The sequence below is a fragment of the Ursus maritimus genome, unplaced genomic scaffold, assembly GCF_017311325.1.
Source record: "Ursus maritimus isolate PB19 unplaced genomic scaffold, ASM1731132v1 scaffold_13, whole genome shotgun sequence".
NCBI classification, from domain to species: Eukaryota; Metazoa; Chordata; class Mammalia; order Carnivora; family Ursidae; genus Ursus; species Ursus maritimus.
In genome coordinates, this window is record NW_024423675.1 from 56,195,211 (window position 1) to 56,209,951 (window position 14,741).

The 14,741-nt window shown below is 38.3% G+C and overlaps 1 protein-coding gene across 5 annotated transcripts in view; it reads right to left on the reverse strand.

Annotated features, from left to right (window-relative positions):
- SYNE1 (spectrin repeat containing nuclear envelope protein 1) overlaps positions 1-14,741 on the reverse strand; it is a 442,550-nt gene that overhangs the window by 41,797 nt on the left and 386,012 nt on the right. For 4 of the 5 annotated variants that reach the window (XM_040627972.1, XM_040627969.1, XM_040627970.1 and 1 more), the window contains 2 exons: positions 12,282-12,448; positions 828-990 (listed from right to left, as the gene is read on the reverse strand). In XM_040627972.1, coding sequence (XP_040483906.1) covers positions 828-990; positions 12,282-12,448 — 330 coding nt within the window. Of the gene's footprint in view, positions 1-827; positions 993-5,099; positions 5,211-12,281; positions 12,449-14,741 lie in introns of those variants that run through there. The other variant, XM_040627973.1, reaches the window with a different exon arrangement.

Below are 14,741 nucleotides of genomic sequence, written 5' to 3' on the forward strand. Positions count from 1 at the left end.
GTAAAATAAAGTTAGTATATAAATTATTTCATAAGATTTCATAAATAGGTCTGTTTATAGTTTGTAGTATTTTTAAGTTAAGCAACTTGGCTATCATGGCCTAAATGCAATGGAAGTAACCAGAGTGTGGACAGTCTTCAAGGACAATCTAAGGGCATGGAGTAGCAACACTTCTTATGGGGGATTTATGGCATTTACTACTAACCACTGGAGTCTGCTACACTTAGTAAAAATAAGGAAGGGAATAGGATGTAAAAAATCCTTTTTGTATGCATTTTTCATGGTCACTCTTTTTTGGGTAGTGTATTGTATGCCAGGATGATGCGCTGTCTTTGCTACAGAAATGAAGGTAAAATTACCGTGTGCGGTCTGCAGATCATGCAGCACTTCTTGCGAAACAAAATTGTTTTAGACTGTAAAAACTCTAAGAATACACCATAATCTTTCTTCAAACACTACATGCAGAAAAAAGAAAGGCTCTTTTCTATGTACGTAGTAGTGGGCTCATGACCCACAAAGAAATAAACAAAACATCAGCACTGTTATGGACACATCACTAAGGTTCAAGCAACTGAGGATGTCTTCTTGGTGGACCAATGACATTAAACCTATGAGAGCATATCTTCTAGACTCAACTCCTGGGTGACATGGGATCTGTTTGCCCCCAAACACCGGCACTGCCCAAGCCTCCTCTTTCTCAGCAATCCTGCCTAGCTTTCTGCTGATGTTCCATCTCGATTCACCATCTCACATCTGCGTCTGTATCCTGGCCAGGAGCACAGATGTTCAAGAGCCGACTTACTTCTTTTAGTTATTTTAAGTTTTACCTGCTGCTCAGTGAGCTTCTTCTGTATTTCATCTGAGTCACAGGAATCATAGACTATCGGCTTGGCCAGCTCAGACTCGATGTGAGCCAGCCACGTCCTCAGGCTGCTCATGTTCTTATCCAGCTGCTGTACGGCGACCAGGGTCTCCTTCAGCTTCTTAACCCTGTGGGCAGAGGAGAGACTTCACTCAAGTTTCCGTTGTGGGCAAAAGTGAGCACTGGGTCTAAAGCCAAGTTGCCTAGAGCCGAAGTCCAGCCTAGCTCAGCCACTTAGTGGCTATGTGGTTTTGGGCAAATTGTGCACCCTTCCTGTGTCTCTGTTTCCTCACCTACAAAATGAAAGTAAAGGAAGAGTATCTGTGAGATTTGAATGAGTTGAATAATGCAGGGTCCGTGGGAAACATTGAATAAATATCAGCTATGATGATGCTCAACATAGTTATAATGATATAACAGTGACAGAAGCCTCATGGTGTCATAAAACTTGTTATTTCCACACATAATGTAATTTATACTCATATGAAGAATACCTGGGAGAAAAAAATGAACATTTCTAATGGATCGTTACCAAACAGATTATGAGTTCACAGCTCTGATTCCTCCAGCCCCGATGGGATATATTTCAGCACTCCTGTGGCAGAAACTCAGTGAAAAGAAGAAAGCATGCATAAGATGAACTAACAGTGAGTGATCATAAGCATTTCGTGCTGGACGACATTAAAGGTAACTAAGGATCCATTGGGCTGCCAGTGGCTGACCACCAGCCTGTCTTCACCTGCAAAGCCTAGTTCAGTACAGTATTTGTTACATAGCATGGGTTTTTTTTTTAATGTTTTCCCATTCTTTCCAGGAAAGAGTAAAAACCCAATTGCTTAAGATTGCCACTTATCTAACAATCATCTGTGGACGTCCTATGTGTCAGATGCTGGGAAGACAAAATAAACAAAGCTTGATTACTTTCTTAATGAAATGTACAATCTGACTGGAAATCTGGACATGTACACAATGAAATATAACACAGTGTGGTAAGAACTAAACTAAAGAAATGAACAAAGTCTCTGGCTAATAAATAAGGAGTGATCAATTCTGTCTGGCCACTTCTAGTAATCATTCACTCATTCATTCCCCAGTTGCTCATGTCTGTATTCCTTCTACAAACATCTATGCTGCTAGGCAGACATGGCACTAGGAGACAGAAATACAGTGAGGACTGATGTTTTATCCCTGTCACTGAGGAGCTTAGACTTTGCTGAAAGGGGAAATGAAGAAGTAACATTAGAGCTGTGTCTTGAAAGGTGGATATAAGCCAATCTGAACATTTCTAGCCTATGAAACACAGAAAAGAAAAGCAGAGATTGTGAAGGCACTGTGTCATAATGTCAGGGGGGCAGGGGGTGGGAGGGTGGGGAAGAGAAGGAGAAGAGAGTTGCAGTTGTGCTGAGGCAAGACGGATGGACAGACTGCAGTAAGATTATACAGGTCCTGCAGTGACATGACAATGGCTTTGTGTGCAGTTTAAAGATAAACAGGAACTTTGCCAAGATGCGTCAGCCAAGGAATGATAGGATCAGGTATGATTTCGAGTGAGTAAGTCTGAAGTGAGGTTCAAGTGGAAGTCCACTCAGGTATAAGAATACCTACGCTTGACTAACATTTTCTGTTCGTAAAGGAACTCTTGGGTGCGTTACCTTATATTGTTTTGAAAAAAAAAAGTGTGTTTAAAAAATTATGTTCATATTCCACAACATATTCTATTCATAGGAAACCAAAAACATGTGTACTCATAATTCCATTCAAGGTGAGACTTTTCTAATTAGCTTTGTAAGTACAAATCATACCCTGCCCCCAGGACACTTCAAGGTATTGGCCTTGAACAATAATTCTGAGACCAGTTACATACAACCTACTCACATTTTCCTCATATATAAGACAAAATGCACTGAATAGCAGTTTTAGAATGGCTACTGGGTGGAAAGCTCTGGGTGCACATTTTATCAAGGACCATGGCATGGGCTTGGAATTTGACACGGCCCTGGCCATCTTGCTTTAGTGGCCCAGGCTGAAAGGACAGTCTACCATCAATAAACACACGGGAACAGGACTACAGAATGGCTTATTGTACTGAAATGTCTGTCCTGGTTTTACCTCTGTAAGAAAGTCCTTTTGGGAAGCTCTCCCACATGACCAGCTTCCTGTCTTCAGATCTGAATGCTGACGACGCTTTGGGATGGGATTTTATAGCAACTTCACAATATCATCAGGGTTTGGTGTGGAGCTAGAGATTGGAAATACACTTCATGCAGTGCTTGCTTCCTGCTTTCCCTTATTTTAACTCCCTGATATTATTTATGCACAAGTTCCTCTTCCCATGTTAAATTCCCTGGGAAACTGGAACTGTGAATTTCTACTTTTGGTTTTCCCCTTCCCCTGCAATGCTACCCTCAGTGCTCGGCACAAAGTTGGGCACTACTTAAATGCCTGATAAACATAAATAATTAGTATTCTAAGTAAAATACTTTTATTTAGTTAGCATATTTTATTTTTAATTTAGTTGATATTAAATGTATAATTAAATTTTTCCCTTAAGTCCAACATTTGCAAATGGTCTGTCAAGTACTAAAATGTATTCATTTTCTTGGTTCAAAATTCACTTACAAAAATGATCAAAAGAGCTGAGGCACAAAAGAATGTGAGTAAACACTGTTCCACTGGATATTGTCTACACTAGTCAAATAATTTACAAGATTAGTAATCTTGTGTATTGAATGGGTTCCAATAGTCAGAGCAGTTAGTGTGTAATATGTCAAGGGCATCGTGACATGGAAATGCTTGTTCATATAGTCCATTAGGGACAAGTTCCTCTTTCAAATGAATGTGTAAATCTTAGTAAAGTCAATGGGGGTGAACATTTAAGTGGTTTTCCTTTCTTATTTTTTAAAACATGTATTTGAGTACAAATAGCAAAATGCACTGTGTGTGTGTGTGTGTGTGTGTGTGTGTGTGTGTGTTGAGGGGAGCAGATGTGAGCTGAGGGGAAATGGGTAGTACAGCCCCAAACATCTTCCTTGAACTTATGAAACTTGATATTTGCAGGACACAGATCATTCTTTTTTTTTTTTTTTTTTTGTAAGAGAAATGTCCCATATTTTTTCCATTATTTCTTTAAAGGAAATCCTTGGGTAAAGTGTCACAATATTTTTTATCTATCTATCTATCATTGTAAGAAGTTTGAGCAACATTCTTTTTGGTAGCATCCAGGATTATAATTCAAAATGGATGTTTGCAGATGTCACAAGTCTGGGTAAGTTTAGCAAATCTCGTACATCTGTAAGTCCCTGTAGCCGATGGGTTTCCTCACAGTCCAGTGTGGCTCATGGGACTAAACCTTCCTGAGAAGGATTCTACTACTAAATCCAGTTGGATGAATAGCTATATACACATATATACTACATGTGTATATCACTACTTTCCTTCAAACTAATTTAGTAAATCCATAAACCAAAACAAAAAAATTCACATTCTAAATGGTACCAAAAGTTACCATTAGTAAATCCTATCACCAATAGGAATTTATTTGGGGGAATTTTACGGTACAAGAGTAATATTTTTAAAAGTGAAGTTAAAATTCCTAATATAATGTTGTTCTAACTGAAAAAAAATCATGAAATAAACACTTGCATGATGCACAAAATTACTATTTTAGACAGAAATTTTTACATTTTGCACATGTTTTAAAACCTTTTTACTAGTCAGTGACCAAAACTTACTGACAAACCTAAACAGAACCAACTTTTTCTCATACACACAACCCTCCAGGCCCCTGTACTATAAGCAGATTTTAACTTAATAAAGGGAAAGCTTTCTGTTATAAAGCTGTGAACTGGCTAAGGCTAAATTTCAGTTTTATCAGGAGCCCACCCTTTAAATAGCAGATGATGGACCAACTGGATCTTCTTACTGGGTCTCTTTCCTGTGTCTCAGGCTCTCTACTGTAGCATTTCCCTTGTATGACGCATACAGTCCAGAGACAACTGGAATACCAAGCCATAACCAAGTCCATTAACCTTTCCCTCCAACTCCGCATGCCCAGTAGGGGGACAAGAAAACAAACCGACAAAGAACTCTTGGGAGTCCATGGCCAACGAGCTCCTAACACCAAATCATCTCCACTTCACGCTGGCAAAAACAATCACGGGTTAAAGATTCAGCATCTATCCTATGAAGCCCACGTAACATGAAAGCTATGCACAATGGAAGAAACTCAAGGAGATGCCTGCCTTGTGACATCGCAGTTACATTCTGGGAGATCTGCATCCACACAGCCGTCCTCCGCCATCCTCGGGGCACACAGATCTTCTGCCACCACCATGAAGCTTCCAACTTGCAAAAGTTAGGTCTGCAGAGCAAAAGCTAAATCCTGCGTGGGGATGAAAGTTTCCCCTTGTCTGCGTATGGAAGTATGAAAATGCTCACTCCAAACAAATGTTGTTAGGTCTCTGCCTGATAATATGACACTGAGCAGTGACAAGTGGTCATGTTTCTAAATAAAACCTACATTCATTAACATGTGCCAAGCCTGATCTCCTGGAATGTAGGCCACGAGTGTAAGAAGGGGAAAAGGCTCAGTGTAATCTGCAAGGAGGGGGAGGCTTTCTAAAGAAAGAAGGATATCAAAAATAAGGCTGGCTGCAGACACTCTGCCATTCTGGAAGGACAGGCAACTCTTCTTGTGGACTGTTTGTTAAGTCGGAAAGGATTTTTGAAAAAGATAAATCACCCAAATGCAAACAAAGGAAACCTCTACAAGTACAGCAAGTTGTGGTAGCAAAAAAGAGCAACTTTTTTTTTTTTTCCTTCTGTTTGAAATGCCAGCTAAATGGTGTAAGTAGGAGTTTTAGGGGTTTTTTGGGAAGGTGGGATGGAAAAGATATCCTGTAGAAAAGTGGTCTTTTCTGGTCTTCACTTTTGAAGAGACTATTTAAACAAGAAAAGTAACTGAAGAAATATTATTCTTCCCTTACATATTCAAAACCTTTGTCCTTTTAAAAATAATGATGTAAAGTGACAAAAGTAACATGTTCACTTTAAGATAATAATAAATAAGGTATCTGTTCATTTGCTTGGTGGGATTGAAATAACTTTCTTTTGTGAATTTGAAGAGTTTCAAATTTTCTGTACTGTATCTATATTAATGTCACAATTTAAGCTTTTAAAGAAAATAAGCTCAAAAATTATTAATTACTGGCATAAGATGTGATGAATGCTGACTACTTTAAGTCCTTTTTGGATCGAGATATACATACACACAAATAGACTATAAATAAATAAATAAATAAATAAATAAATAAATAAATAAATAATATTTGCTAAGTTCTTTTTAAAAGCCCTATATGATGAGCTGTAAAATAAAGTATTTGGATCTGGTTGTGTGAGACAATTTTTCTTAAAACAGAAACATATTTTCTTTTTAAAACCAACAAACCTATATTGTACATAAGTGATAGACTCTGGAAAGCTTATAAATAAAATTCTTTTTCAAATCCTACTATTTAAAGGTATCTTATTGTGAATTCTTTATAAAACAATCATTCCTCTAATATATTATTTTCAACAATCAGGAAGATAAACATATAAGCTTTGGTTAAAGGAATATACTGGTCATGATTCCATAACAGTAGGCAAATTTATTTTTTTCTTGATTATGACTAACACTTTTGAAAACTTGAGATCTTTGCAACCTTGTACTGTCATTATTTTCCTAGTTCAAATCCTTTTTACTTTATTTAGTTTTCTTCATGGGTTCAAATTTTTTCCCCATGCTCATTATCATAACGACAATATATTTACTGCAACAAACAAAGCATAAAGCAAGGCTCTAAAGACACAGTTACTTTAAGGTCAAAAAATGGTAACAATATCAACGTCCATTACTGGGGAAAATATCGGATAAATCATGGTGTATTAAAACTATGGGATACTCTGTAGCTCTCTAAAAGAACAAGATTACCACATGTGGCATTTCCCGTATACATGGTCCTTCCCCCTGCATTGTCCCTTTGGAGCTATGGCAGTTCCTTTAATGAATATTTTAAAAATGAGGAAGCGAGGGCTCAGAAAGCTTATGCAGTAAGCCCTAGGTCACACAGGCCGAACACGGTGGACTAAACTCGGGACTCTTGATTTGTTCTGTGCTGTTTGCACGCTTGCTGCATCAGTACATTCCTGATCCTGGCCAGAGTTTTCCGAATTGACCACCGGGAGGTAATGCTAGCCACAAACTCCAAGAATCAAGCTCACTTCTTCCTCTAGTGTGGGTGGAACTCCTGTTAGACCGAAACCCCTTCTAAGGGTAGCTGCTCCAATTTCACAACGCCTGCCTTGAGCTGCGAATGCGGTTTACCTACACAGCCTTGAAGCACCCTCTGGGCTGAGAACTGCCGTTTGCTGAGTGCTCTGCTAAGTGGTCTACGGGTACTATCTCACTTAGTCCTCCTACTAACTTTTTACACCTGTGGTAATTGAGGTACTGAGAAGGTAAGGAACTTGCCTAACATCACAGTGTAGGCAAAGCAGAACAATGCGATGATTCAGGCAGAATAAATGCTCCACTTTATTCTTATCTGTACGTGTGGCACTTTGCATCCTATGTCTTAGACTGGAGAAGCGCAATGAATACTGGAGTGACCATTATGTGCAAAGAGCTATGTTGGGTTCTGGCTTCACTACGGATATGCTTACAGTGTAGCAGAGAGAAGAAACTGTAAACGACTGATCACACAAGATACTTATTACAGCCCAGGGAAATTCTATGAAGGAGAGGACAGAAAGCCTACTGAGAAGGTAAGAAGAATCTCACCCAATCCAAAGAAAAGAAAGAACATGAAGAACAGTTAGGAGCTGGCCAGGCCAGAGGGGGGCAGGAGAGTGAGCAGGCAGATGTGAGTGTGAACGGAAGGAGGAAGGCCTGAGGTGAGTCCTGTGTATACCTGCTTCGTACCCTTACTTGGTTAGGCACCATTTTCTCTTTCATCTTTTACATTCTCTAGATCCGGGGTCAGCAAACTATGGCTGGCCACCTGTCTTGATAAGAAAATGTTATTGGAACCCAGCTGCATTTTTCTGTTTCCGTACTGTCCAAGGCTGCTTTTGCGATATGGTGGAGGGCTTTCCACAGGGACCACTTGGCCCACAAAGCCAAAAATATTAACTAGATAGTCTTGTGCAAAAAGTTTGCCAATCTCTGCCCTGTAGCAACATCCACAGTACTTCATGCACAGGAGACATTCAGTAATTTTTTTAAATTATATTTGTTTTTACTCTACCTCTATATAGTGTTTAAGGGAATTATAATAAAAACACAGTTGAAAAGCAAGCAGCCACAAAGGACCACATATTGTATGAATCCATGTATATGTCCAGAATAGGAGGGGAAGAAGATGACTAAGGCTTTTATTTGGGGGTGATGACAATGTTTTAAAATTGATTGTGGTCATGGATACACAGGTCTATAAATATGCTAAAAATCACTAAATTGTATACTTGTGACAGATGAGTAGCATGGTATGTGAATTATACCTCAATAAAGCTGTTATGGAAAAAAAAGTACCAAATAACTAAAGTGTACTTTCGTTTCAGTGACGGGGATCTAGGTTTGATACAGGGAAGAGGAATATCCTTATGTTAGAGAGTACAGTTAATTTTTTAAAAAAACATTACAACAGAGCACATAACTTGAGTCTGACCTTCCTAGATACCCAAATGAGAAATGTTCAATAAAACACTCTCTGTTACAAAAAGCACTGAATGGGGCGCCTGGGTGGCTCAGTCAGTTAAGTGTCTGATTTCGGCTCAGGCCATGATCCCGGGGTCCTGGCATTGAGCCCCACACTGGGCTCTCTGCTCAGCAGAGAGCCTGCTTCTCCCTCTCCCTCTGCCTGCAGCTCCCCCTGCTTGTGCTCTCTGTCAAATAAATAAAATCTTTAAAAAAAAAAAAAGAAAAAAACCAAAAAAAAAAAAAAAAACCAAAACACCCAACACTGAACAACTAATGTTAAATGACAGAGTTCCTGTTATCCTGAGCTCCAGAAAAACTACTATGCGGGTTTTTTCATAGGGTTCACAGACAAAATGAGAGCCAAAATCCTAGCAGACAGTTTAAATTAAAGTACACCAATGACTGTTTCTTATGTTGACTCTTAAGGAAAAGTCAAGGGCTCAGAAATGCTTTGGCCAATTGTCTTGGCCAGTATTGACCAACAGAACTTTCTGGGATGAAGAAAATGTTCTGTATCCCCAGTGCCCAATAAAGTAGCCATTATCCTCATTCGGTTATTAAGCCCTGGAAATGTGACTAGCACAACTGACTGTAATTAAAATTAAACTGTAATTTAATTGCATCCCATTTCAGTTAATTTAAATAGCCACAGGTAGCTAATGATTGCTATAATAAACTGAGCAGGTCTAGAAAGTATGGACAGGATACTAGAGTATTACCCACTGAGACTTAAAAATAACTAAGCAAATTTTGTTGCCCTGAAAAGCTGACAATTCTTAGCGACAGTTTAAAAATTCAGTGCAAAACACATTTTGTACTCAGAATGGTCTGAACTAATCCACTAGTCATAGGAAGTTGGCTCAAAGTTATGTATCCTATTTGTATGCAATAGGTTTATTATCAGTAAATCTTTTTCTTTCTTTTCTTTTTCCTGTTTCTGTTAGCTGGAAAACTGTTCACCTGAAAATATGATCTTCAAAAATAACCTCTCCATTCCCACAAGGGCACCAAAACAACACAGAAATATCAAAAGGCACGACTAAGGTGTGTTCTGCCTTAATAGTCAGTGTGAAAAAAGTTGGAAGAGGGAAGAGTGGTGAATGGAACTGACCCATAGAAACTTGATATTTGAGCTGGCAGCTCATAATTGAAGATGGGTGTGGGGGAAGGTCATCTAGTGTGTGTATTCTTGAAGTTCTGATAAACAAGGAAATGGAAAATAAATGTGATGGCCGAGTATCATTTAGGAGGGGCTTCAAAGAGACTGGGGCAAGACCAAGTGAATGGTCAACAAGTCATCTAGTATACATTGGCATGAGGCAATCAGAAACGGACAATACACCTACAAAAGTCTACATCTGTGTACGATGAGACTCTACTAAAGTAGAAACATATGAGTGTTTTAGTGACTATAGTGCAAAGTATGCATATCCAAAAATATTTAATTGATTCAAACTTTACTAATGTGTCTTTGGAAAAATAAGTAACATCTAGAAAATCCTCACTTGAACAACAGAAAAGTTATAAATAAACATGATTTCAAGGAGAAAGCACCTAACTCATTTGATGTAATGTTGGTTAACGGCTGGGCATACACTTAAGCTAGCTTCTTATGAATAAACTATATTAACTTCAATTTGAAACATCTTTGACACACAGTGTATCCCCCATATTCCATACCATTGAGCCACTAAAGATTAGGAAAGAATACTAACTAGTTTAGCTGGATTACATGGCAATGCAAGCCAACCCGTGAGTCATAATCTAACCAAAAAAATCCAAGGGTGTTTACCAACTGGGCGGCCTCCCTAAGAAGGGTATTTATAGCCCAAAGAGCTTTGGTTCGTCCTTCTGAACTAAGATTTGGTTATCACAGACCGAGAAGTGAGGCTAAACATAGCAATGGGGTTCTAAAACCTACATATGCTGGAATACTTGGAGTAGCTGAACTGAACCATACGTTACCATCGCTGTGTAACCTTTACCAGGGTATGTAGCTTGTCACTTTACTTGATTTCTTTGCATGTCTAGATGCCCACCATGAACTCCTCAAGGAAAGGGGCCTCTGTCTTTGTAGCCTTAAAAATACCTCATAGCTGTTGTGAGCACTTTACAAAGGGCTGGGAAATTAGGTTGTTGAAATAATTACAGAACCTAATTTGCTTTTAATTGCATTCTTTAGAACAGGGACGAGGCAGTCATAGACTTGGCAGGCGGGAGAATGCAGTGCTCCAGAGCATGAGTTGTGGAGTCAGAGAGTGCAGCCTCTGCCACTCAGCACGTGTGTAGCCACGGGCAAGCCTGAGCCTCAACCTCTGCATCTGGAAAATGGGTATAATAATAATGTCCACCTCAAAGGGTGTTGTGAACAGCACAGGTGAAGATGCATGTGAAGCCTGTAACATGGTCACTGGCACAAACCAAGGGTTCAATAAATGTCAGGGATCAGTGCTATTGTTAAACATTTTGAAAATTGGTTAACATTTATTCCATTTTTGTTTCATTATTGCTAAAATAAAATATCATCTCATCTTCTTCCTAAATCAGCTCCTCTTTGAAACTCCCTTAGAGAAAAAAAAATATGCTAGATATTTTCAAGATCAACACATGGAATTGCCATGCCCATATGCAATTTTTGTGGGCACACAGTATTCAAAGGCCACTATTTCATGTCCACATTTCTGCAGCACAGTTAAGGAAAAGAACCCAGATTTTAAAAAGTGTATTGTTGGTTGGCTTCAAATGTCTCTGAATCAGAAGCATTCTTAACATCCTAACTCTCCTAACCACCATACAAACGAATATCCATTCAGATATTCAAGTATTCATTCATTCGTTCATTCATTCATTCATTCACTCAAGTATTTATTGAGCCCCAAATGGCATTCAGGCACTGTTCTTGGAGCTCATGATATATGGTGGGTAGAGCGCACAAGGATGCCTGACCTTACGGCGCCTACATTCCAAAGTGAAGCCAAGTTCACCTAAAATAAAGCATTTACTTTGTCATTCCCTTTATATCAAACAACATAGTGTCTCATTCATTATATCAGACTTTTATATTGCTAATAAAGACCCTCATGTATTTTTTCTTTCTTTATTTTTTCTCTCTTTTCTTCAACCTGCCCTTCTGCAACAGAAACTGAATATAATATTCCTCTCAAATACAAGGCAGATACTTATAGTTATTAAAGCTAAAAACAAAACTGCAATAATGAAGCAGATTATTTTTACGACTATGTTGAATGGCAATAATTAGCTTTATTCCCACACTCTGCTAACCAAAAATACAGTAGGAATGTGATTTTATATATATACTTTTTTTTTCTACTGCAGACAAAAGTGCCATCCATGGACAGTAGTCAGCAGTATTCCTTCTTTCCTCATAGAAGGCTGAATACACATGAAGCCCTGAGATAAAGAATTCTTTTTTGGGAATGGGTTTTGTTTGGATATGACTTTGTCTCTTTCAGCTAAGTGCAAACATCACCAAATTTATTAAATAAGAAGGAGAATTCCAAAGTTAATGAAAGTGACATTTATGAGAAAAGCATAAGCTAAAATGGTGGGATAAAGAACACAGAGAGAGATTCATCGGATTATCTTTAGCTGCAATGAAAGGTGGACCAAATGCTTTAAAATTCTGCACACATGTGTCCTGTTCAACAGGATCCTTTTTACCTGGCGGCCATGAGATCCAGGAGATGCTGCCACCGGTCGTTGACCTTTCCGAGCTTGTATTCAATCTCAGAGGCTTTGCTTTCGTGGCTGGCTCTGGCAAGTCGTTCTCCCATTTGCTGGAGCTGTATTTTGTTCTCTTGGGCAACAGCAATTTCCTCTTGATAATCCTGCATAATAAATAGCAATCACAGAGATCAGAAATCATATTTTTAATGCATTCAGCCTGGCTCTACTAGAAACATGATAATTACCGTTTTCTATTGCTTGGAATAGTTTGGGCATGAGGAATGCTGTGTAAATTATCAGTCCACGTACACAAGAATTAGTGGACCTATTATTTTCAGGATGTGCATAGACTTTAGATTGAATTTTCATAGATTTTCTTAAAGAGAATGGAGATATTTTTATTTACTTAAAATAGGCATTAAAAAATCAATAACAGCATATACATAGATATAAAAGACAAAACTTAAAGGATTCTAATGCTGGGGCATTATACCTTATTGTTATAATCATCAACCTGGTGTTATATTTAGAATCAGTCCTCAGACAAATAGTTGCTAAGAGGCTTAGAAGTTGTGTGTATGTGCGTGTGTGTGTGCACAATTATATATGTGCAACTGACATATATGCGTATTTGTATGTAAATGTATGTATGTGTTTCTGTCAATTATCTGTGCAGAATGCTTTAAAAATGAATACCTTCACTGTAATGAGCTATCCTCTCTACAATGCCAATATTTTACAACACATAAATCAATGGCAAATTAACTCACAAGAGTAATAACCATTAGTTATTATAGGAGATTAATGGTCTCAAACCTTTTTCATTTACCCAGTTTCTGTACTCACTCCTCTTAAAGACTGTTTCGGATAAGGAAACTCTGGCTCCATTTGCAAGGGAAAGGCCACTGAATGGCATGGTTTAAGTGATGATGAATGGATATCTCCTATCTTCCCCAACCCTTACCACATCACCAATGATCCTCTTACTCCTGCCACAGTGACGGAAGCCAAACTTTAGAATCACCTTTTCTTCATTTTTGGGCTAAACTGTCGTGCGGCAAGTATTATCTCAACAAAATTATACAAAAAGACAGGTTAGAGGGTCATGGATATTTTAACCCTCTCCTGCTCTAAAGTTAGTGTGGCAACAGGGCTGTCCTCTCAAGTCAGTTATCAAAGCAAGAAGACCCCCCCCCCCCAAAATGGGAGAAGCCAGTGCAGTTCTATTGCATCCCAGTGCTGAGTGCTCTCTTTAGGCCCAGCAACCCACCCCAACTACTCTCCATTTTATGTTACTTCAACACAGTGGGGTTCAATGACCAATACACTAGATGCCCTGACTCCACGGAGACAAGCTAACAAAGACTTCTTTTGAAATCTCATAACTCATTTTACATACAAAATAGTATAGCTAATATTTTAAAGATTATTTCTGACATTGTGGCAAATAGTGTAATAAAATTATATGAAAAACTAACGTTTTTCTAAGTTTTAAATTGTGATTGTATTTTGTCCAAGAGATAGTTTTTTCCACACCTCCAAAATATGCATCTTAAATTTCATGAAGAAAATCAATAAGAACACAGGTACACTTAACCAAAATTTATTCTATAGCAAGCTTCACTATAATACTTATAGTCCATTAATCATGTCCAGTAGAGCATTCTCTGATATCCAGAAACTATCAAAGTGCAAAGCTATTGGCAGATATTAAAATGAAATCTGTATTATCTTAGTTCACATTTTAAAAGTTTACAATATCAAACACATGCTTATTGCTAGAATCTGACATTTTAAGTGGAAGCCTTAAAGCTATTAATATTGCATTTTTTACACTGGAGTTTTTTCCCTTTATGTGTATGCATGGATAAAGATAGTTTTTCCTAATAATTATTTGTATTTATTTTAGAATGAATGAGGCTATAATTCGTTTATTCAATATTCAGTAATGACTGAATACTTATGAGAAGATAGGGATTGCTCTGGGCGCAGGAGACACAGCAATGAACAAAACAGACAGAGACACTTCCAGCAAAGCTGACAGTCCAGTGGGGCTCCCACTGCAGACAGATAACAAACAACTGAATAGGGAAAGCATGCTGTGAACCAGAGAGTGGTATATGCTAACATGGAACATAGGCTAAAATAAAATCAAAATGATTAACTGTTCAAAAACAATGTGGAAGCACCACTGATACCATCAAAAACATTTTTATTTATTTTTTTGAAGATTTTATTTATTTATTAGTCAGAGAAAAAGAGAGAGAGAGCACAAGCAAGGGGAGTGGCAGGCAGGGGGAAAAGCAGGTTCCTTGCTGAGCAAGGAGCCTGATGAGGGACTTGATCCCAGGACCCTGGGATCATGACTCAAGCCAAAGGCAGACACTTAACCAACTGAGCCACCCAGGCATCCCATCAAAAATATTTTTAAATGCAAATAAATTTGATCAGCCC